Below are 24,754 nucleotides of genomic sequence, written 5' to 3' on the forward strand. Positions count from 1 at the left end.
TAGTTTTTATGTGCCAAGAACACTGCTAAACACTTGACATATATTAAGTCAGTTAACAGTCCCACCAGTCCGTATGAGGAAGCCTTTTTTTTTTTTTTTTTGGCGGGGGTGGTACACGGGCCTCTCACTGCTGTGGCCTCTCCCGTTGCGGAGCACAGGGTCTGGACGCGCAGGCTCAGCGGCCATGGCTCACGGGCCCAGCCGCTCTGCGGCATGTGGGATCTTCCCGGACCGGGGCACGAACCCGTGTCCCCTGCTTCGGCAGGCAGACTCTCAACCACTGCGCCACCAGGGAAGCCCGAGGAAGCCTTTTTTACTCTTCGCATTTGAGAGGAAACAGAGGCCCAGTGGCCACACCCAGCAAGTGTCAGAGCAGGTCCTTGAACATAAGCAGTCTGATTCTGGAGTTCCTGATCTTAACCACTATGCTGTATTTTCTCTAAATATAGTGTAATAGTAATTTTACACTAAGAATTATAAACAAAGTGAAAACATATAATAATGGCAGAGTATTATTAAACCAGTCAGATACCAGTTGATAACTGAGTGGTTATTATAGCACCATAAACACCTTTGAGCTATTTCTTCATATATATATACAGAGAGATAGATATGGATATATAGCTTCTCCCGTTTATAGTCTTAATTTGTGGAAATCAGTTAACAAGTTTGTCTTGTTGTACATGTACATGGTTACATAGTACAGAAGGTTTTGTCTTCAGCAGCAATGCAGGGAGATATAAGCTGTAGAATCAGGTAATTTTTTTTTTTTCTGACTTTTCATTTTCTCCTGAAGGAAACTCTAATCGAAAGAACGACTTCTACTTCATGGTAATGACCAAGCTGTAGGATTAAAATCTTAGGAGGAAATACTCATCCCCTGGGGAACAAGTCTAACAAATTGAACCTATTTTACAGGTGGAAATACCATAAAGAAAATTATTATTGGAAGGATTACTGACACAGTGTGTTCTATACATGTCAAAGAAAAAAACCATTCCGATTTAACTCTATAAAACATGTATCTGAGCCAACCTGGCATATGTATTTTTTTCTTACACTTTCTATCCCATTACAGAAGTAATATCTACCAAATAATGCTGTGCACTTCTAAACGGCTAGCTTTCAGCTACTTCGTCATGCTGTGGTCGTTCCGTCTTTTCCTCTGAAGGCTGAGAAAGCAAATAAAGGAAACATAGTGCTTGGGAGCATATAGCCCCAGTGCTGTGGACATTATGTGTCCTGAAGTTGGAACTTTGGTACTATAGCCAGGCTTGGTTTGTTCCATATGAATACAGTCTAGTACATGTAGGGGATTCTGTTTGGTATTCAATTAAGAGCTCTCTTGACTCCTGTTATTAAAGCTTATAAACTATTGAGTGTAAAATTAAACAGTTCAGCTCTTTTTGACATTGTAACATTGCCTGAAAAATAGTGATGTAAAACCCAAGTCAAATGTCATTCTTTAAAGCCCATGGGCAAATAAAAAGTGAAAACATTGAGGGGAAAAGAGTAAATGTCTAAAACTTGGTCATTTACTAATGACACAGTATATAATGTTAGGAACATGCTACTGTGCTCATGCAAATACATCAACCAGTTTGCTGAACACAGATATTACATTGATTTTAACAGAAAGCTGCAGGGTTATTATTGCTAAAGCTCCAATGAAGGAAATAATTAAAACTTCAAGCATTTTAGGGTTTTAATATTAGTTTAGGCAATAACCAGAAAATACTATAGGAAATAGATATTCTGTAATTGAAAGGAAATTGAATTGGTCATTATTTTTTTAATCCCTTTTAAATTTTCTCTAGACTGCCAGACCATGGAAGACAGAGAATCTCGTTTTGCTATCAGCAGTGTGACTTTCTGTAAATCTCATGTGCTGCAGAGACCACTTTTATTATTTGTACTTAGAAAGTGCTCAGCTGAATAGATAGTATTATGAAATTTCGTGTGCATTATCTTTGTTAGTCTCTAGCCTCATTGTTTAAAACTAAAACAGAAACACAATCAGACAAAAACAGCCTTCTCCACACGAGCAAAGTCAAGTTAAAGACATTTCAAACAATGAAACCAGAGAAGTTGTTAGATAAGTCTCACACTTGAACCTGAGTGAAATTCTTTTAGTTCTTATCAAACACTATGCCTGTCAATCTTGCTATGCTGCAAGGACTGTGACCCATTGTAGATACAAACTCAGTGTAGATCTATGTGAACCTAACTCATTTTTCTTGCTTATTATTGGAAGGAGTTTTTGCAATCAAACAAAATAGCTTGAAGTGAATCTCAGGGAGGTGACTGGATATGAACAGAAATTAAGGAGTCTTAAAACTTGAGTAATGCTTCAAAAAGGTGTGTATAATCAGCCTTTCCCTTATAATGAGGATAATAATGATGCCTTCCTCATTGGGTGGTTTTGAGAATAAATTAATTAATATATGCAAAGCTGTCTTATGATTAGCACATACTGTGCACTATGTATGTGTTATAATAATTTTTATAAAAGTGACATTGATGGTGATGATTTTGCCTTTTAAATTTTATTGCCAAAATATGAATTCACTCACTATTATATTGAGCCAGCCACTTAACAGTACCGAGGCTTATTTTCCTTGACTATTAAAATAGGAATACTATCTTCTCTACCTTCCTTAAATAGATCGTGTTTATGAAAAGAATTTTTTAAGCTATGAAACAGTATGGCAACTAACAGTACTGAATCTGGACTTTAAAAAGCAATAGTTACATGTATATATATGGCTGAGTCACTTTGTTGTACACCTGAAACTAACACAACATTGTTAATCAACTATACTCCAATATAAAATAAAAAGTTAAAAAAAAGCACATCAGTTTAAATCCTAATTTCATCTCTTTGTAAATAAGTGACCTTAACTGAATCCTTAATTTTTATGTTTATAAAGTAATATTGATAACAGCACCATCTCATAAAGTTATTTTGAGTCTTAAATGAGATCATGTATGAAAAGCTCAGTACCATGGCTGACGCATAGAAAGTATTCCAAAAAATGTAAAAAAAAAAAGTTCTATTCAATGTAGGAAATGAATATTATTGTAATTTTTAAATGATTTCTTTGTTACAACCTATGTTGATATGTGATGAGTGGATATACTTTATTTCTAGTTTTCCAGAGAATCTGTATCCTGAAATATCTCTGTATCAAAATTTCATCTCTAGTTTTTGGTGACCACAGCTAACATTCAGATAACATTAAGTATTGGAGTGGGTGAATATGCAGGAATACCTGACTTAAGTAAAAGGAGTTACCAGTCTTAAAATATAGACTGTTGTTATTAAGAACAGGTACAACTTTTCAACTTTCTAAGTACTATAATCAAAAGACATGTGAGTCAGATGGCAAAAAAAAAGAAAGAAAACAGAAAGGTGAAAAACCTTCATAAAGCGGAAGAGAAAATTATATGGCCTGTAGTATATATGAGAGAATCTGGCCAAACAATAAAAAAACTTCATATCAACTTATTGACCTGCCCACCATGCACACACTTGATATTAAAAATAAACCTCCAAGGAAAGACTTTTATTGGCTCGGGTCAGACGACCAACTGTTAACAATTGCTAAACCAGAGAGTCAGAGTCATGAAAAAATTTGGATGATTTGGAACACTTGTCTAGGGATGGAAAAAGAAAGCAATTCTCCAAAAGGAGGGATGGGGTTCGTGGCCATGCATGGTCACTGGTAGAAATCAGTGTGAATAAAAAGAAAAAAAAGAGAGAGAGAGGAAGGGGAGAGAAGAGAGAGAGAGATAAGAAACACTATATATAGTACAAATAGTACTATAGTATATTCGTATAGTTTAAACTATAGTTTAAGTCACTGCCCAGGTCGGAAGATAAGATACAGCCACCTCCTTACCTCCTCCAAATGCTTTTTCGTTACTGTTATTTCAAACCCCCAAACACTAGAATGCTCTAGAATTTTTCAATCATTGACTGTATTTAGTTATGTTTAAAGGAAGACATAATTAAGAAGAAGCTGGAAATTATATATTTTTAACTGTTTGTCCAGAACATTGTTGAAACGAACTAGTCAGCAGGTTTTGTTGGTATTCCAGTAGTAAATATTTTGACTAGTCAATACACCAAAATGCTATGTTCAGGCTGGCACTAACAGATGTCATTTGTCAATATTTAGGCAAACTGACAGTAGGTTCACCAAACTTAAAAAACAACTCCAAGGGAGAAAAAACCCTGTGTTTACTTTGGCAGGTTAAACGTATTAGTCATGAATACGATCATGTCCTAAAAGCTGTTAATTTAACTTAGAATTAAGTAATATAATGGTAAAAGACGGATAGCACATTGGAAATTTAGCTTTTCACTTTGTTTTAGCTCTCTTTTTCCACCAATATTATTTGGTCTAGGGAAATAAAACCTTGAAGAAGTAATTAGAAAAAGTTCACGTCAATAAATGTAATTGAGGATAGACTTCGGTTGACCTCAGAAGAGAACAAAAGCTCAAAAGAAATTTCATAAGGTTTTAAATTTGGCAAGAGGTCTACAATATCTCTGATAACTAGACTTTCAACACATTTGGATTTGCTAATTGGATCTAAGTTCTAATTAGACTTTTATGTAACTAAAAATGACACATCACTGTATGAATTTAATGTGCTTTTGCAGTTGAAACCAACAATTAGCAGCCTTTTTCAAATTATTTTAATAAGAAAAATGCTGGCTTTTTGTTTACATTGTGACATCCACTTCTCTTAAGATATATTGTATACATTTTAGTTTTCTCAAATACCATTTGTGGAGCTCAAAGAGAAACTTGGGTTTTAATGGGAAGCACCCAAATTGTTTATTTGTGAGGGAGACTTGCCAGTATGTTAATGACTTCAGAAGCCACAACAAAACGCAATGCAAGGAAATAATAGTCTTTCGGAGGAAGCAGCACAAATAACCAGGTGCCCCTGTAAACCATTCAGTTAACCAAAACAGTCTTTGAATATGACTAAAAGTCTGTTACATTTTTAAAGCATGCAAGTATGGAATAAGTTCCCAAATGTAAAGGCTCATGGGGCTGGTATCAGGATTAATAGTATGATGTATCTTCCCAAGATGTGCATTGCAAAATTCTCTTTGCAGCTTTGCTTCTTGGGCAGATATCTGCTAATCCAAGTCACAGCACCTCTCTTTCCTCCTTACTTTTGAATTGAGAGTCACCCATTTTTATCCCATTGTGATTTATAGGAAGTAATTTTAAGACTGGTAGTCCTCAGGTTTGGATATTACAAGACATAAGAACTACGTGAGAATGTAAAATTAAACCAGTATTTTGGAGAGCAAAGAGCAGTTAATCGTTGCAAGACTTTAAGGAAACGGCTGCTGCTAAAGTCTTCCAGACAGATTGATAACACTGACAAAAAAGGCAAATTACATTGTTTTATGTACTGTGAATACTTGAAAACAACAAAGCCATATAGATGATTTTTTTTCCTCAAGTAAAAGCTGTAACCCCTCTAACCACATTAAAAATCTTACAGTTTTATGTTCTGTTAAAAGCAGTGTAAGATCTAATTAAAACCACTGAAACTGTAAAAAAAAATCTAACTTGTGTAGTAATTGGTATATTAGAACAGGCATTATGCTAGAATTATATGTGCTCTTATTTTTCCAATTAGTGTGTTACTGGGACTGAGTTATTGGTGTATTTATAACTCCTCATTAAGTCACATGTCCTCAGTGAGTCCCCTAAAGCATGTTGGATACTGTCATATGCCATACGATGATATTTAAAAGCAGGAGATAGCATAGCATTTTTGCTTGCTTCATTTGCTATTAAACAGGAAAAGCTGCACAGGACACTTCCTGGTATCAGTGACTCCAAGATTTATCCCACATTTCTCTGAAAGGCCTATATATAGGTGATTGGACTGTTCTTCAGGCAGAAAAGTGACCAAGCTATTTCATCTTTCAGCTTGGGTGCTGGACTCCTGTCACAGGGCTGAATGGGTCCCTGACTGACAAGAAACTGGAGAATAACATGCGTGGAGTGGTCCTACGTGTGGTGACTGTTCTGGTAGGTCTGATCTGCCCCTTGCAGTTTTGGCTTCTAGATGTTCCTTTATCCTCCATTTCTTTATGTTTCATTAACTGATGTCATAATACTAAAGGAGCTGACTGTGCATTCTAAGGGATTTGTAATGGTCATGTTTTCCAACCTTCAATTTATGTGGATCAGAATCAGATTTTTACAGGCTTTTCCTTTAATTACAGTACTTTTGTCATAACTTTCTTAGACATTTTAGGCCAGATTTCCATCCTTCTACAGTTTCCTACACATGATAAAGTGAAGTTATCTCTCAGGCATTCTCTCACTGAAGCCCTATGGTCTATGTAAATGAAGATAACCATGCCAAATAAGGGTAGATTTGATCAAACACAGTACATTCAGTAACACTAAAACATTAGCGGACTAAGAATATTTTTCTGGGAAGGACCTACTTCAAAGTAAAAATCATCCAGTTGTTTCGTAAATAGTATTTATTATCAACCGTATTCAAGCTCAGTGCTGATTTCTGGGGACAGTGGTGGTTAAAACGGACAGATATGATTCTGTCTTAAAAGAGCGTATCATCTAGTGATTCTGTGGCTATTACATGGAATTATACATGTGAAACATTTATTACAAATTCATTTACTTGGTATAAAAAGCAATAAATGGTAACTGTTTTCATTATTCTATACATTATTATTTTCTCACATGATACACAAATAAAATAAGATGTCAAAAGAAATAGTCTTCAACAGTAAAATACTCACATGGGTACTATCTAAATAGCCATAAAACATGAAGACATGTATTCTCCCTGCCTGTTTCAACGTGATTAACCTTGTGCTACTTTATAGTACGTTTCAAAACGGAATAATCCATAGTTATTAACTTCAGTTTTTTTCAGAAAAGCCCACTTGTTTTTAAATTTGAAAAAGTCTTTCTTATAGGCTAAAAAAATTGCAGAATTAGTAAACAGGAGAAATGGTCTTTTTTGGTATGTTGATGCTAATAGATGTTTATCAAGGTTTATAACAGCAATAGCTGTCCTTTGTACATTGTTTAATACAATTTAAGCAGACTCAACATAATTTCATTGTCTAAAAGAAGGATCTGTGATATTCTCTATAAAAGGAAATTCAAACGAGTAATCTATCCTCCCTTTTTGCTGCCTATAATTTATTTTTAGTTATTGTTTTAATAAGATTTTTACTGTTTGGCAACTAATTATATTATGAGTACTTGACAACTTAATTGTGAATGTGCTTCTGTATGTATTCAAACGTGTAGATATGCATTGGCACTGATGTGCTAATATTAAAAAAAGACAAACATTTAAAGTACATTAAACTGTAATAGTCTCTTCTCTAGTGATTAACATGGAAACTCAGGTGAAAACTGTAATAAAAGACAGTATATGTGCTTTGCTTTTGTCTTTGACATTCATATTTCAAGGCAAGCTAATCGCATTTAGTCATTAAACAAATATTTATTTAGTACTTACTATATGATAGACTTGGTAATGGGTTAGCCATCTTATATGCATATTCATACCTCAAGGTGTGCAAAGAATCTTACTGGAGAGAAGCACATGTAACGAAACAGCTAAGATTTATTAATTACTTACTATGTGCCAGATACTCTACTAAGTCTTTTTCATCTGTTATCTTAATCAGTCCTCACAGTATTTACAATAAATAGATAGTATTCTGATCCTAAGAATGTGGTTGAAGAAACTAAGACATACAGAGGTTGAAATAAATGTGGAAGATTATACAGATAGGAAGTAACAGAGAGAACGAGGATTCAAATCCAGGATCTGACTGCAGATCTCTTAACTTCTGCCTTCTTTTTTTTTTTTTTGCGGTACGCGGGCCTCTCACTGCTGTGGCCTCTCCCGTTTTGGAGCACAGGCTCCGGACGCGCATGCTCAGTGACCATGACCCACGGGCCCAGCCGCTCCGCGGCATGTGGGATCTTCCCGGACCGGGGCACTCTCAAGCACTGCGCCACCAGGGAAACCCAACTTCTGCCTTCTTAACATTATAATCTCTCTCCTCCAACTGTGATAAGTGTGCAAATTGAGGTAGCTATAGGATTTTCTTGATAGTTGGAAATGCTTAACTCTGAATAAGATGAAAGTGAGTTTTACTGGGAAAGCTTCACAGAACCAATTATTTTAAATTCATTTCCAGGCTGAGCAGAACGATTGCTGTTTTGTGCTTGAAATGGTACTGCCTCACACAGTGTTAATACCTGCATGCCCCAGTCTCACCTTCATGATTCAGAATGGTCTGTTTCCTGCAAGCTTAGCCCAGCACATATCCTGAATATGACTAGTGAATGAAGATATGGAAACAGTCTCTTTCCCCCAAGTTTTCTGTGGTGCAACATGGATTTATCAGTTGGGTGCCCAGTTGAGTAAAAGGTTGTTACACTTTTCACACTCCCACAATATACAGCCATTGTACTTAATAATTTCTCAGGCTTCCTGACTCTTCCTGTAATTCTTATTTGAATGGAAACCAGCCATGACTTTCTTATTTATTTCTTACAAGCACCTTTCCAGGTCTAGCTCTTACTTACATGGCCTTGCAAGCTTCCTCCACTCAACACTGAGAATCACTCTTTCCTAAATCCACCCAGCAACTCTAAAATCACAATGTCAACTAAACCCTGAAACTCAGATTTGGTCTATATTGGACTTGATTTAGCAAGCTAAACACAACCCCCTTGTATTCCAAGTATTTACCCCCGACACACACACACACACACACACACACACACACACACACACACACACACACACACACACACACACACACACACACACACACACACACACACACACACCCTTTACTTCTTAGGAAAGTTATGCTATCGATGACACGGGTTCATAAAATTGATTTTTCTTACCTAAGTTTTGAAACTCCTATTCCTATCACTATTAAAGATATTTCATTGACTTGAAGGAAGTAATCTAATATTTATCTTAAACTAAATATTTCAGCACTATATTGTTTATGATGCCAGGGGCAAGTGAATGGTATTCAAATGGTTAATTGAAGAAAATTAAATAAAGGAATCATTAACAAATACTTTAAGTAAGGTTAAATAAGTCAACAAGGATGTTGAAGTGCCAGGGCCTAGATGCACAGCAAGCCTTGACAACCCTGAAGACTGATGTGACGTGGGAGAGAGCAGTATTAACAGATCTAGCTAGAGCCATGGGAGAAAAATCATAAAATAGTAGCTGTGACCTTTGTTATGGGAAGAGGATGGAGAAGGAGAATCAGTGTCAAAACGACATTCAGGCAGTGAGGAAATGGAGAGGAGGTTACCCCAATGTCACTTCTCCTATCTTTCCATCTCTTGCCATTGTTTCCAATTGCAAATACAACCAGAAATCAGAGGGCAAGGGAACCCAAGTAATGAAGGCCATGAAGGTCAGCTTTCCATGTCACAGAGCAGGGCAGTGAGGGACTGGAGGGGAAACGGGAATAACCATCACCGGCATCTCTTATTTGATCAAACCTGTTAAGAACTTTACATGTGTTAACTTATTTAATTCTTATAAAAACTCTACAAGAGATGCACTGATTACATTAAAGGATGAAAATAAGGCTCAAAAGAATTAATTAAATCTCTGTGTCCATATAACTAACAAGAGCCAGAGTTGAGTTTCAAGCCCACAGATCCTGGTTCCGGTGGCCATGTCCTTAGCCCTCTGACATTCTGTCTTTGGGATCAGAACGAATTCATATTAGGTTTAAATTAAATATAACTATTGAGATTGCAAATGTTATTGGATTAGTAATTTAGGAACATTTTTTAAATGGCATCACATAAGGATGACTTTATAGTCAACCATCACCAAAGCCATGTAAGTGTCTTAGAAATGGAGAAAAAGAAAGAAAGAATGTGAATAAAATTCCCTCTGCTAAACTCTGTTTCCATATTTGGTGTGCTGATCTCTACATCTTACCAAGTGGGCCAAGTGTCTTACTATGAGGCACTTATTAAGATCATTTTTTTCCTTTTCACTTTTAAAGTTGTACAAGTATGGATAGCCATAAATGACCAATTATGGCATTCAGTTTTTTCATGGTAATTCACAAAAGTTATTGGAAATATCACTGAGTTATAAATTTCATCATCATAATAATGAATACTTAGGAAAATAAAATGGAAAGAAGTTGGCAACAAATGAAAAGAAAGATTTGAGAAGCTATCCTGTAAGAAAAAGTACAAGATATCTGAAAAACATAAACTGGCATTTAGAAAGAGATCACTGATAAATAACTCTTATTTTCTTGATTTGGTTTTGCCTAAAACAGACACATTGCATCTCTGATGAAAGATGAACTCACTCATAAATTGATTTGAGAAGTATTTACTGAGTATCTTTTTCTAGGTGCTTGGGGTACATAGAAAACAGAGAAAGATACTGACTTTGGGGAGTTTCATTCTAGCAGGACATATACAGCGCTAAGAATATTTCTGAAAAAATGCAATGCCATTGTTCTACATTGAATATAGTGTACAATGCAGTATTCCTTTGCCTAAAACTACCATAAACATAATTGTATAACTTTGTATACATATATGATTGGAAATTTATGGTAGAGCTGTGGTGGTGCTTTTTCTGTATTTTATAAATTCAAAAACATACAGTTTTTCATATTTTAATATCTTTGGATCAGGATGCATCTTTCAATTGATGTCTTCTTGCAGTTAAAATTGGCATCATTTTTTGTCTTTGTTAGTTGTAGGTAAAACAATTTTTTTTTGCATCTTGCAATTGAAAACATTTTAGATTAAATAATATGTGGATGGTATCTTTACAAAATTTATTAAGTTAATGGATATTCCTGGAAACTTCATTTAACAAAACTGAGCATGAAGCCATCTTAAAGAGACAGACTATTTTAAAGAATACCTCCTGAAGAAAAGAAATAACACTAGGAAATGAAACCAATTTAAAAATATAGGAGAGTAATAGCAATGAAAAAAATTACTATCTAAACTAAAAATGTCACTAGACTCATAGAAAACATGCCAAGGCACATTTTTCACAGACCTAGAAAAAAAAATTTCACAATTTGTATGGAAACACAAAAGACCCCAAATAGCCAAAGCAATCTTGAGAAAGAAAAACAGAGCTGGAGGAATCAGGCTCCTGGACTTCAGACTATACTATGGAGCTACAGTAATCATGACAGTATGGTACTGGAAAAAAAAACAGAAATATAAATCAATGGAACAGGATAGAAAGCCCAGAGATAAACCCACGCACACATGGTCGCCTTATCTTTCATAAAGGAGGGAAGAATATACAATGGAGAAATAACAGCCTCTTCAATAAGTGGTGCTGGGAAAACTGGACAGCTACATGTAAAACAATGAAATTAGAACACTTCCTAACACCACACACAAGAATAAACTCTAAATGGATTAAAGACCTAAATATAAGGCTAGACACCATAAAACTCTTAGAGGAAAACATAGGCAGAAAACTCTATGACATAAATCACAGCAAGATCCTTTTTGACCCACCTCCTAGAGAAATGGAAATAAAAACAAAAATAAATAAATGGGACCTAATGAAACTTAAAAGCTTTTGCACAGCAAAGGAAACCATAAACAAGAGGAAAAGACAACCTTCAGAATGCGGCAGAATATTTGCAAATGAAGCAACTGACAAAGGATTAATCTCCAAAATATACAAGCACCTCCTGCAGCTTAATATCAAAAAACAAACAACCCAATCCAAAAATGGTCAGAAGACCTAAGTAGACATTTCTCCAAAGAAGATATACAGATTGCCAACAAACACATGAAAGGATGCTTAACATCACTAATCATTAGAGAAATGCAAATCAAAATTACAATGAGGCATCACCTCACATCGGTCAGAATGGACATCATCAAAAAGTCTACAAAAAAAAAAAAAGTCTACAAACAATAAATGTTGGAGATGGTGTAGAGAAAAGGGAACCCTCTTGCACTGTTGGTGGGAATGTAAATTGATACAGCCACTATGGAGAACAGTATGGAGGTTCCTTAAAAAACTAAAAAATAGAACTACCATACAACCCAGCAATCCCACTACTGGGCATATACCCTGAGAAAACCATAATTCAAAAAGAGTCATGTACCAAAATGTTCATTGCAGCTCTATTTACAATAGCCAGGACATGGAAGTAACCTAAGTGTCCATCATCGGATGAATGGATAAAGAAGATGTGACATATATATCTCAGCCATAAAAAGAAACGAAATTGAGTTATTTGTAGTGAGGTGGATGGACCTAGAGTCAGTCATACAGAGTGAAGTAAGTCAGAAAGAGAAAAACAAATAGCGTATGCTAACACATATACTTGGAATCTAAAAAAAAATGGTTCTGAAGAACCTAGAGGCAGGACATAAATAAAGACACAGACGTAGAGAATGGACTTAAGGACACGGGGAGGGCGAAGGGTAAGCTGGGACGAAGTGAGAGAGTGGCATGGACATATATATACTACCAAATGTAAAATAGATAGCTAGTGGGAAGCAGCCGCATAGCACAGGGAGATCAACTCGGTGCTTTGTGACCACCTAGAGGGGTGGGATAGGAAGGGTAGGAGGCAGATGCAAGAGGGAGAGGATATGGGAATATATGTATATGTATAGCTGATTCGCTTTGTTATACACCAGAAACTAACACACCATTGTAAAGCAATTATGCTCCAATAAAGATGTTAAAAAAAAAATACACCAAGACAGCTTATATTAAAACTATACCACATAAAGCAAAGTCCACACTCTGTGTTGAGAAAGGTGAATTTCCCCAAGCAAATCACCATAAGAAGGGTGTAGCAGATAGGTGCCTACTGAGCCGTCATTTTAAGAACATTTTCTTTTTCCTAAAATATTTTCTTACTATTAATCTCACTTCTTGGAATTATTTTAGCAGGGCTTATTTCCCTGTGAAAATGGAGATGTTATCTGAGATCAGGGAAAGGTAAAACAGTATTGTATAGTACACCCTAACTATCGGCTTTGACTCAATAACTATTGTTGAACATGTGTTGTCAGCTAAGCACTGTGCTAATCCCAGAGAGGCAAAATTTAAAAAGATACAGTCCCTGCTTTCAAGGAGTTCCACATGAACTATTTTATCAACATTATTAAGTTCTCTATCAGAAAATAGGACCTGCTTGTGAAGGACTCAGAATTAAATACACTTGTGGGGGGCCTGGGAAAGAATGATAAAATAGAGACAGACAGATAGAAAGAGAAACGTATGTCACAGTCTTTTATGATCTAATCTCAACCGCGACATCCAGGACCAGCTTCGTGGGTTTACAGGACAATTTAATTTCTCATTTCACTGTGTCCTTTCATTCAGAACTATTTGTAACTCTCTGTTTTTATTTTATAATTATTTCATTAATGTTAGACTCCCCCCTCTAAGCTGCATACCAATAAAACACAAGTTGGTTTTCACATGCAATATCAGGTATATAGAAGCAGGTCAGTAAATATATGTTGAATGAACAAATTAAAATATTCTGATAGCCTCTGTGTGTGTGTGAGAGAGAGAGAGAGAAAGAGAGAGAAATGGAGGGAAGGAAGGAGGGAAAAAAGGGGAAAGAAAAGAAATAAAGAACTTTGTATGTAATTACACAAATAAGAACAGGAAGGACACAAGACTATGCCTGAATAAATAGTCTTAGGAGTCCTTATGCTTTAATTTCCATCTACTAAGTCTAAATTTCCAAAAGAGATGGCAAAGGATTATGCTATTATTAAATCCTTTGACATAGTTGTTACTAGGGAATGACTTACATGCTTTTAAGGTAAAGAAGTAGAAAGCTTTAATTTAAAACATCAAGAATCATTCATTCATATTATTAAATAGCAAGTTCACATTTGGTGAGAAGTTACAGATCATAGAATCATGTAATATTCTCTTCGTCTTAGGGGCACTCATTGCTTGGCTTTTGTTCCACAATATTTTGTTTCCATGTGGACTGATACTTCCTAATTTATGTTCCCATGAATTATGTCAGTATAAGGTGGAGCAGTGTACTTAGTTTCTTCTGGATGTACCATTTAGCAAAAGAGTAAATAATATGCAATTGATTTCCTTATTGGAAGTACTTCAACCTGTTTCCTTGCTTTTTCTCCACCTAGTCTTCTCTCTGCAACACAGTCATACTAAAAGCCATTTGTCATATACTGCAAAGAGTACTAGGTTTATAGTCGGAAGACATCAGTTCAAGTTCCACCTTTTCTAATTAATAGGTCATTGAACTTATGGGAGCCAGGGAGCTATTCTGAACCTCAATTTTTCTGTCTGTAAAAGAGGAATAATAAAACTGGCCCCACAGGGTTATTATGAGTGTAAACAGCTTAAACTATGTGGAAGCAGTTAGTAAAGTGCAGAGTGTTTCTAAATATAAGATGTTATTATGTCTGAGTAGAACAATGATGTGTAAATTAACTAAAGAAAAGAATAAAATGAGCATGAGTGATCATGAAGGCATAATTAATCATTGTCATCAATCTTCAGATTTTTGTGGGAAATTATTTAAAGGACCCTAAGGCAGACAAGCAAAACATAAACTACAGAATCATGATTTTTAATCCACTCACTGTTAACTTTAATTTGAAAATCTGCTAATGAGAACAACAGCAACTCTCCTCCTAGTGAAGATGGTGCTTCCTAGAGAAAAAATAACACAAAAAACTGATACAAAAGAACATTCAAATAATAAACTGTACAAATTTCTAAAAGTCTGGTATGTCAATTACATTGTCTCATAGGAATCATGTTTGGTTTCAGGCTAGCTTTAAATAGACTCTATATGTTAATATATAACTAGGAAATATACTAAGAACAGCCTTGAAATGTCATTTTGCTTAGTTTTTTGCTAAGGACATTGTCCACGTTTTTGCTACTTGGAGACCTTCAGCATTTTGAACCCCTACAGAGCTTTAAGCTTTCCTGAGTCTCAGCCTTTGAGTCTCCTGAACCTAGAGGCAAATTTAGGGGCTGGGAGAGTGAGCTTGATAAGAGGCTCTCCTGGTAGGCACTCACATCAAGGATATGGGAAGGGAGTTGGTGGCCATCTCTTATAGCTCCCACAGCAGTGTCTGAAGAGGGCTCCTTTCAAGTGTTAATAAACACTAAAGTTTGGTTCAAAGCTCCAGGCAAAAATTACAGATCTGGCAGAGGACATTTCCCATGGATACTGTCTTAAATAAACTAAGCTAAAATTCTCAATAAAATCCATTAAGTGCCATGTAATAACTACCACATTGGAAGTACACGATATAACACTGTGATAAAGAACACTGTCCCTGGAGGAGTTCCACTTCTGAGGTGGCAGGGTGAGAAGTTCCATGGACCCACTCCCTAGCAAAATAAGCAACAGGGCAAAAACTAACTAACTAAATAAGTAAGTAAATAAATATAAACCATTTAAAGTCTCTGGAAATTTCCTAAGGGCATACTGAAAATGAAGTAACACTTAATCAAGAAAATCTACTAAAACTCAATAAAAACAACAGGAGTCCATAGTGTCTCAGCCTCATCTTGCTCCTTCCGCTTCCACCTCACTTTCTGCCTTACTCAGCTTGATGGAAGCTCCAGTCCAAGTAGGTCTGGCCAAGAAGACAGGGCTTATTCTCCCTTAAAAGTTTCCAGTTAAGGGTTATCTCAGCTGGAGGCTGCTAGGATTTTTCTTGCCATCCAAATGAAATTTGAAAAGGCTAAATTCCTGGTGAGTGTGACCAAGGGTTTGTGGGCTCCCTTTCTTCACCCAGCTCTGACCCATAGGATGCAGTCTCAACCCCAGGTGTGGCAGACCTAGAATACTGGGGCCTTGATTGCCATCACTCCAGCTTGCTCCAAGGGCAGTTCCATGCCAACTGAGGTAAATGGAGAAGACCAGAGGCTGCCACCCAACTCAGTACCCAGAGTTGTAGCACAAAGACTTTGTCCAAGGGAGAGGCAGTCCACAAGAAAAGAGAGCCGTTAAACATTCTTCAGTTATTTGAAACAGAGCATGGGGAAGTTCAAGTCTATGGCTCCTCTTAATTAAAAGAAACAAGCTAAATCGTAAACCAGAGAGCTCACCAGAGAAAACCAGAAAAAAGAGATAGCTAAGGATATCCTTCCTGAGGTCAGACTAAATTTTAAAGATTAACTCCAAAAATGACCCCTACCAAAATTTATTTTCTTCAAACTACTGAGCAAACCCAGGGAATTTTTGAAAACAGTAAAGCAATCAATCAGTAATTAGTGGAGCTTATGGCTTAATGACCATAATGAATATGACACACATGAATATGGACACAAACATCCTCAACAAAATGCTAGAAAACTGAATCTGGCAATATATGAAAAGGACTATACACCATAAACAAGTAAATTTTATCCCAGGAATACAAGGTTGGCTCAACTTATGAAAATCAATCTCATATACCATATTAATAAATAAAGGAATAAACCCACATGATCAGCTCAACAGATGTAGGAAAAGCAGTTAATAAAATCTTAACACCCCTTCATGATTAAAAAAACAGTCAACAGTCTTGTGATAGAAGGGAAGGAATTTTCTAAACTTGATAAAGAGCATCTATAAACCCACAGCTAACATCATATTAATGGTGAAATACTGAAAACCCCTCTAAACCCCTAAGGTCAGTAACAAAGACTGACCTTAGACGTCAAAACTGACAAAGACGTCAGTTCTCGCTATTTCTGTTCAACATTGTGCTGGAGGTTCTAGCCAGCCCAGTTAGGCAAGAAAATTAAGTAAAAGGAATGAGATTAGAAAGGAAGAAGTAAAACTATCTCTATTTACAGATGACATGGTCTTGCATTTAAAAAACCCTAAAGAATACACACACACACACGACTAGAGTTAATAAATGAGTTCAACTGCTTTGCAGCGTACAAGATCAATTTACAAAAATCAATTGTATTTTCGCACACTAGCAATGAAAATTCCAAAAAAGAAATTAATAAACGCATTTTCATTTAAATATATCAAAGGGAATAAAATAAATAAAAATAAACTTAACAGAACAACTTCAATATTTGTACACTGAATGCTACAAAACATTGTTGAAAGAAATTAAAAAGTCCTAAATATATGGAGAGATAGCCTATAGTCATGGATTGGAAGACTCAGTATTGTAAAGATGGCAATATTCTCCAAACAGAACTACAGATTTAATGAAACCTCTATCAAAATTCTATCTGACTTTTTTGTTTTGCCATAAATGACCAGCAGATCCTAAAATTCACATGGAACTGCAAGAAAATCAGAATAGGTAGAAAAAAAACAAAAAGAAAAGGAAACAACAGACCCACAAAATCTTGAAAAAGAACAGTAGGAAGACTCACACTTCTCAGTTTCAAAACACCTAAAAGCTATGGTAATCATACTGGTTCAAGAACAGACGTTTAGATCAGTAGAATAGAATCGAGAGTCCAAAATTAACCCATATATCTATGGTTAATTGATTTTCAACATGTGTCAAGATCATTCAATCAGGGAAAGAATAGTCTATTCAACCAGATGTCCACATGCAAAAGAATGAATCTAGACCCTTATCTCAAATCATGTACAAAAATTAATTCAAAATGTATCCTAGACTTAAATGTACAAGCTAAAACTATAAAACTCTCAGAATAAAACATTAGATGTTAATCTTTGTGACTTTATTTTGGCAATGGATTCTTAGATATAACACTCAAAGCACAAACAACCAAAAAAAAACAATAAATGAATTAGATTTCATTAACATTAAAAATGTCTATGTCCCAAAGGACAGAATCCAAAAAAAAATGAAAAGACAACCCACAGCATGGGATAAAATATTTGCAGATCATGTGTCTGATGAGGGACTTGTATTTAGTACATATAAAAATAAAGTTATAATAATGACTCAATGTGAAAAAAATAAACCAATTAAAAATAGGCAAAGGATCTGGACAGTTTTTTATAGAAGGTATATAAATGGTCAATAAGCATATGAAAAGATTCTCAATACAATTTGCCGTCATGGAAATCAAAATCACAATGAGCTACCACTTTACACCCACTAGGATGGCTACAAATCAAAAGGACAGATAATAACAAGTGTTGGCACAGTTGTGGAGAAATTGGAACTTTTGTATGTTTCTGGTGGGAATGTGAAATAGTGCAACTGCTTTGGAAAACAGTCTGGCAGTTTCTCAAATGGTTAAACACAAACTTACTGTGCAACTCAGAAATTCTACTCTAGGTATGTTCCCAGGAGAAATGAAAATGTATGTCCACACAAAAACCTGCACACAAATGTTCATAGCAGCTTTATTGATAATAGCAAAAAATAGAAACAAATGTATATCAACTGATGATTGGAAGAAGAGTGGTATACCTATAAAATGGAATATTATTTGTCAATAAAATGAAATGAAGCACTGATAACATGCTACATTGATGAACCTTGAAAATATGCTAATTAAAAGAAGCTAGTCACAATAGATCACATATTATATGACTCCATTTATATGAAATGTCAGGGATAGGCAAGTGTATAGGGACAGAAAGTAGATGAGTGGCTGTCTAAGGCTGGGAGAGATTAGGGGTTTGAGAAATGATGGCTAATGGGAACTGGATCTCTTTAGGGGGTAATAATGTTCTAAAACTGATTACAGTGATAATAGCACATGTCTGTGAATGTACTAAAGCCACTGAATCGTACACTTTGAATGGGTGAATTATATGGTATGTGAATTGTATCTCAATGAAGGTATTTAAAAAAAACAAGTCTGGAACGAGATTATATTTCAATCTCCAGGTCTCCTATCTGTGAATTTAGGCCAAGTATTTAAACTCTTTATGATTCTGTTTCTTCATCTTCAAAATGGAGATAACAACATTATCTATGTCATAGAGCTGCTATGAAAATTAAAGGAACTAATAAATGCAAAGAAGAAAGGACTTCTAACAGAGCCTGGCACATAGGAAGTGCTGTACGTAGGCGTTAGTTCTTATTATGCACAGGGTGTTAAAGGAGAACATAAAAGAAGCATCTATCGAATGTGTAGGGCAGTGGGAAAGGCTTAAAGGGTGACACAAATTAGTTTTGAAACATAGGCAGGGATTATCAAGGCCTAGATAAAAGGGAAGGAATATCCAACAGTGTAAAGAGTATACACAAAAGTATGCAGACATCAAGAATTTAAAGTATCCTATAACTAAACTGGAGTATCACCTGAAGCAAACGAAATTGAAATGCAGCCTGTGTTTTAGGTATTCTTTTTAAAGAGCTCCTTCAGAGACAATTTAAATAGAAATTTTCTGTGAGAATAAGGTTAGCATTACATAATTTAGATAACATGCATCAAGTTAAAAACACCATCGTTGAGACCCTGATCTAGACTGAAGATTAGGTAAAATGTTTCTCATCTTTATTATTGAAACAGTATAATCTGTACACATAGCTCTGTATGGTATACATATTTTGTTGTCTGTTCTGCTGCTGGTACCCACCTTGTGTGAGAGAAAAGGGGAAAATGTGATTTTTATAAACAGACACTTGAGGAAGACTAGCCTATGCAAACAATGTAATTCATAGCAACACTGGCATATGTGTTCACTTCAATGCTGAGTGAATAAAATCATCATGAGAATTGATGCATGACAGTGGCTTGACAATTTCTTATTCTTTCTCATCACACCAATTCTTAAGATGATAGCTGTCATGCAGACATGTGAATATCGCTGTTGGACCGAGCTAACCGTGCATGACCCAACTTTTTTTCCTTTTGCAAGATGAAACCTGAATTCTCAGACTAAACAGTGAATAAATGTTTCAGAGATGTGTTATATAATTTACTTCTGAAAAATAGAGTTACTACTTGTCTCTAGAAGTTTAGAAAGATATTGACATAGTCATTTGCAAATTCAAAGATGTAGAAACAGTAGGTCTATGTTGACTTCCATAACCTCTGCAATATTCTAGCCAATATCATATAGCATTGCATTGGAAAGAAATCCCAATGTTAAGGTGACCTTGAAGTTTTAAGTTACTTTTTGCTAATGCAGTAGTTTTGGCATAGTTAACAAAACCAGTTCTATATATAATTCCTCAGAAATAAATATAAGTATAAATATGAAAACTAGAGAAATGCTTCTGATACAGATTTTACTTTTTAGAGTTACAAAGGAATATATTAATGAATTAAGAGCCATTAAATCTTACAGATAATGTTACCAGCCACCATTTAGGGCACACTTATTATTCTTGGTGTTTTAATCTTCATGGAGCCCTCAAGATTATTATTTGTGTTTTGTTGATATGGCTGAGACTTAGAGCTAGTTAAATAACTTCAAGTTACAGTTGTGGCAAAAATAAGCATTGAATCCTTGTTTGTCTTGCTTGACATGATGGTGACAAGAACAGGACTAAATTCCTATTGCCAACAACTAGAAAATTGAGCAAAGTATGGAAAATAACTTTCAGACATTGGTCAATATGTAAATAAGGATTTTGATTCCTAAAGGTTGGAAACAACGAAATGATTCCAACAATCACCCCAGATCTTTGGCTGATGGCAATTTCCAGATTGGAGGCCCACGCATATAGATCCAAAACAGACTGTCAGCTTTACTGAGTTGAGAAGTTAGAGATCAAAGTTTGTGAAAGCTGAGGAGGTTGGTATTTGGAGGAGAATACTTGCAGGAAGGGGGTCAGAATGACATAGGGGTCATTTTGAGTCTTGGCTGAGTAATAGATCATACATACATCCAGAGAAACTGTACAATGCTGGGGGAAGAAGGACAAAAAGCATATCAGTTCCCTTTTTTTTTTTTTTTTTTACCAACTAAAGATATAAACCTTTATTTCACAACTTTGTCATAATTTATTTCTAATGAGACATGTACTGGGGACATAGGTTTAAAATAACAGAGACTTTTGAGAAAGGTTTCATTTTGGGGGGATCTTATTATACCAAGACTTTAAAAGGGTATATGAAAAGCATGTATTCACCTTTGAATTATGTAGTAATTAACATTTAGATGAGCAAACACATAAAGTAGCATACTCCCACACGTCTTGCTCTATCAGTGTTTCTTATGTTGCTTTGACCTCTTAAAAGGTTCGGCTTTTCATTAGGAAGATGCATATTCATTTGCCACTTCTGAACTCCAGTAGCATGTTGATTTTGTTGATGTTTACAGCTGACATAAATTAGCATTGGGTAAACAGATGCAAAAAAAAGTCACAGAAAGTTGTCCTTGCTTATATCTTTAGAAATCGTCCCAATCAGACGGGAAAACCAATGTTTTTAATTCAAATGTAACAGTTAGATTTCATTTTACAAAGGAAATAAATTTTGAGAAAACCTTGTATGCTTTCTCAGTGCCTCTCAAAGAGCTAAGGAGTCAGATGGCAGCCTTACCAGTGAGGAAACCAGGCCTCAAGTGGCATTTGGATTCTTTCAAAGGCACAGTAACAAGTTTGACCAATAGGGGATCATTCATCAAGTCACTATCCATTGCATTAAATGGGACTCTAGTGTGGTCTGAAATGAGAAAAGATGCCTCTAAAAAGCACCCAACGTGGGAATAGCTTACTCATCTGTCAGCTTCCAGAGCACAAACAGCTATTAAAAGTCAGCTCCCTCTGGGGAGGTAGGAAGCAGTCAAGGAGAGAACCACCACACCGATGGAGGCCCCGGAAATGGAAAAGTTGGTCAAGGAAAGGAAGGCAAATGCATACTCTTTCAGAATACACCCCTTGGGTTTTTTAATGATCAGTCGAAATACAAAGAGGTTTGGATTTTAAGGTATCTTTTCACAGCATCTCCACGTAAACTGTGTATTAATTATTTTAACCTGGAAACAAAAAGGCCATAATGCTGAAAGGTGGATTTGTGATTCTTGCATGTTTTAAAACTTGGAGCAAAGAATTTCAGTTTCTCTGTGTGATGGAAGTTAGCATGAGGAAATGAACTTTACATTTTTTAGGGGTTTTTTTTTTTTTGGTAGGTTTGAAGGTGGGTTTTTTTTTTTTTCCTTTTCTTCTTTTTATTTCCACCCATTGCTAGTGGCATGAAACGGGAAAATGAAATGTTTGCACTAATTTTTTTTCCCATTGATTCTTACGTAGAATAATGTACTCTGCAGTTCAATTAAAAATAACAAGCTGCTGTGTTGCTCTGAGCCAAATGTAATCTCCAAGACCATGGTCAATAAAACACTCAAGAAAATGAAGTATTGAGGCTGAATGGTCTGAAGTCTACTGGGGAATAAAGAAGCAACTGATTAGCATTTGAAAGCAAGGTCTTTTAATTTTTTAGAAGTCAAAGGGAATAAGAAAGTGATCACTTATCAAGAACAAAGAGTTTGAAAAATATCTCACCTTTTTTTTTTTTATGGGTCCTTTCAAAATTTTAAGAATGACCTTTGAGGGTTTTCCTGGTGGCACAGTGGTTGAGAGTCCACCTGCCAATGCAGGGGACACGAGTGCATGCCCCAGTCCGGGAATATCCCACATACCGCGGAGCGGCTGGGCCCGTGAGCCATGGCCGCTGAGCCTGTGCGTCCGGAGCCTGTGCTCCGCAACGGGAGAGGCCACAACAGTGAGAGGCCCGCGTACCGCAAAAAAAAAAAAAAAAAAAAAAAAGAATGACCTTTGGTCATCAGCCCCAAAGAACTAAGATGCTTTTCTATACACGTAATGTTACGTTTGGGAATACTCCTAGAGTACCTGCTGAAGAATGTAAGGATAAATGGACCAATGCTCAATGCTTTTTCAGTCTAAGTGACGTTTGCTCCATCCAGTGAAGGATGTCATGAGAGTAAGTGTTACGACTGGTTTTATGCTAAACATTCCAATCTATTATGCAGTAAAATATAGTGATGGGAAGAAGTTTCATACATCTTTACATTTTTCAGTAAACCTCCCTCTAATTCCTTAATATGTGTCCCCATAATTAATTCAGTACTGTAGTCCATATCTAAAATCCTGATAAGAGCTAGCACAGAAGTTATTTTTAAATGCCTTTTATTAATTTGAATAACTTGTAGTAATCTTCTTTTATACACTTACTAATTTTTGAAACACAGAATATGGTCTTTGCAGCTTTAAGCTCAGACTTCTCTACCTTCTGTAAATCCCCCCAGATTTGTTTCTTGCTTTTAAATATCAGCACCTTTCCGCTTTCTACGCTTCTGTTTCTGCCCTCTATGCAGGAGATCTTTTAAATTTCCCACTGTGCTTCGTAATAAAATCAAAAGAAAAAAGCATATCCTTCAGAAAGCATTCAGCTCACTGGAAATAGAAAACCTGTCACCTTATTCTTAAAACCTCAGATCAGGCGGGTCAGTGGCAGAAATAGTGAGTGCAGTTTTGACAAAGGGTATGGAGTGGGGTTAGCAAAATTATTATGTACCTTGTTATCTCCAGATGTGTTTTTAAGGAAAAGACTGTCTTCGTTCAGGAAACCCGCTTGGTACTGTTGGGAGGAAAACTTTTCCTCTGCCCTTTTAGGTTCATACTTTTAGGGGCCTGTGAATTAACTGACAATAGGAAGAAAGTCAAGGTTTATTTACACATGCACATGGAAGTCACTTAGTAATTTAGTCATGAGTAACTTGCTGAATATCCAGACAAAGGTAAAGGTTTATATACCAGCTTAACAAGAGGGGCGGAGGTGGAGTTCAGGGCTTCAGAGGGAAAGTAGGAAGGGTCTGTTGTTGTTGGATTTTTTTGTGCACGCTAATGGGAACAAGTAGACTGTCTCCTTCCAGGAATTTGCAGGAAACTCCCTCCCTGTGAATAGGTTTAATGGCAGCTGCATCTTCTGGAGGCTCTGCTTTATTCAGATAAGGGAAGTTCAGATAAGATTTTGTGTTTTCACTTTAACATAATCTTTATGCCAAAACTGTAATCCCATCAATATGCTGACTAAAGTTGAAGTGTGACTTGGAAGAAGAAGAAAGTATAAATAGTTCTACTTTAGAATAGAAAAGGAGATATAGAGTGGACAAAGAGACAGAAGAGATTGATTTTGATACTACCATGTGTTAAAAGACTATAGCCCAAGTTCTTTCTCTTTTATATACCATGTAGTTTCTGAACCTCCTACCCAACCCCAAACACACATACATACCCAAATGCTGATGCAGGCAGTCTAAATTAACTTCTAAGAATACAGGCTTTATCTTATCAAATTATAGTTTTCTCCCGATATATGCCCAGGAGTGGGATTGCAGGGTCGTATGGTAGTTCTGTTTTTAGTTTTTTAAGGAACCTCCATACTGTTCTCCATAGTGGTTGTACCCAATTTACATTCCCGCCAACAGTGCAAGAGAGTTCCCTTTTCTCCACACCCTCTCCAGCATTTATTGTTTGTAGGCTTTTTGATGATGGCCTTTCTGGCCAGAATGAAGTGGTACCTCATTGTAGTATTGATTTTCATTTCTCTAATAATTAGCAATGTTGAGCACCCCCAAAGTTCATTGCAGCACTATTCACAATAGCCAAGACATGGAGGCAACCTAGATGTCCATGGACAGATGAATGGATAAAGAAGATGTGGTATATATATACAATGGAGTATCACTCAGCCAATAAAAAGAATGAAATAATGCCATTTGCATCAGCATTGATGGACCTAGAAATTATCATACCAAGTGACGTAAGCCAGAGAGAGA

General features: G+C 36.0%; 1 protein-coding gene across 3 annotated transcripts in view; it reads left to right on the forward strand.

Annotated features, from left to right (window-relative positions):
* Nucleotides 1–24,754, forward strand: part of GRID2 (glutamate ionotropic receptor delta type subunit 2) — a gene marked incomplete at both ends in the record, with an annotated part of 1,377,541 nt that overhangs the window by 1,003,821 nt on the left and 348,966 nt on the right. For all 3 annotated transcript variants that reach the window (XM_082652914.1, XM_082652913.1, XM_082652915.1), the window contains one exon: nucleotides 5,967–6,068. In XM_082652914.1, coding sequence (XP_082509040.1) covers nucleotides 5,967–6,068 — 102 coding nt within the window. The remainder of the gene's footprint in view (nucleotides 1–5,966; nucleotides 6,069–24,754) is intronic.

This window comes from Grampus griseus (assembly GCF_964374135.1).
Source record: "Grampus griseus genome assembly, chromosome: 4".
In the NCBI taxonomy this organism is placed as follows: domain Eukaryota; kingdom Metazoa; phylum Chordata; class Mammalia; order Artiodactyla; family Delphinidae; genus Grampus; species Grampus griseus.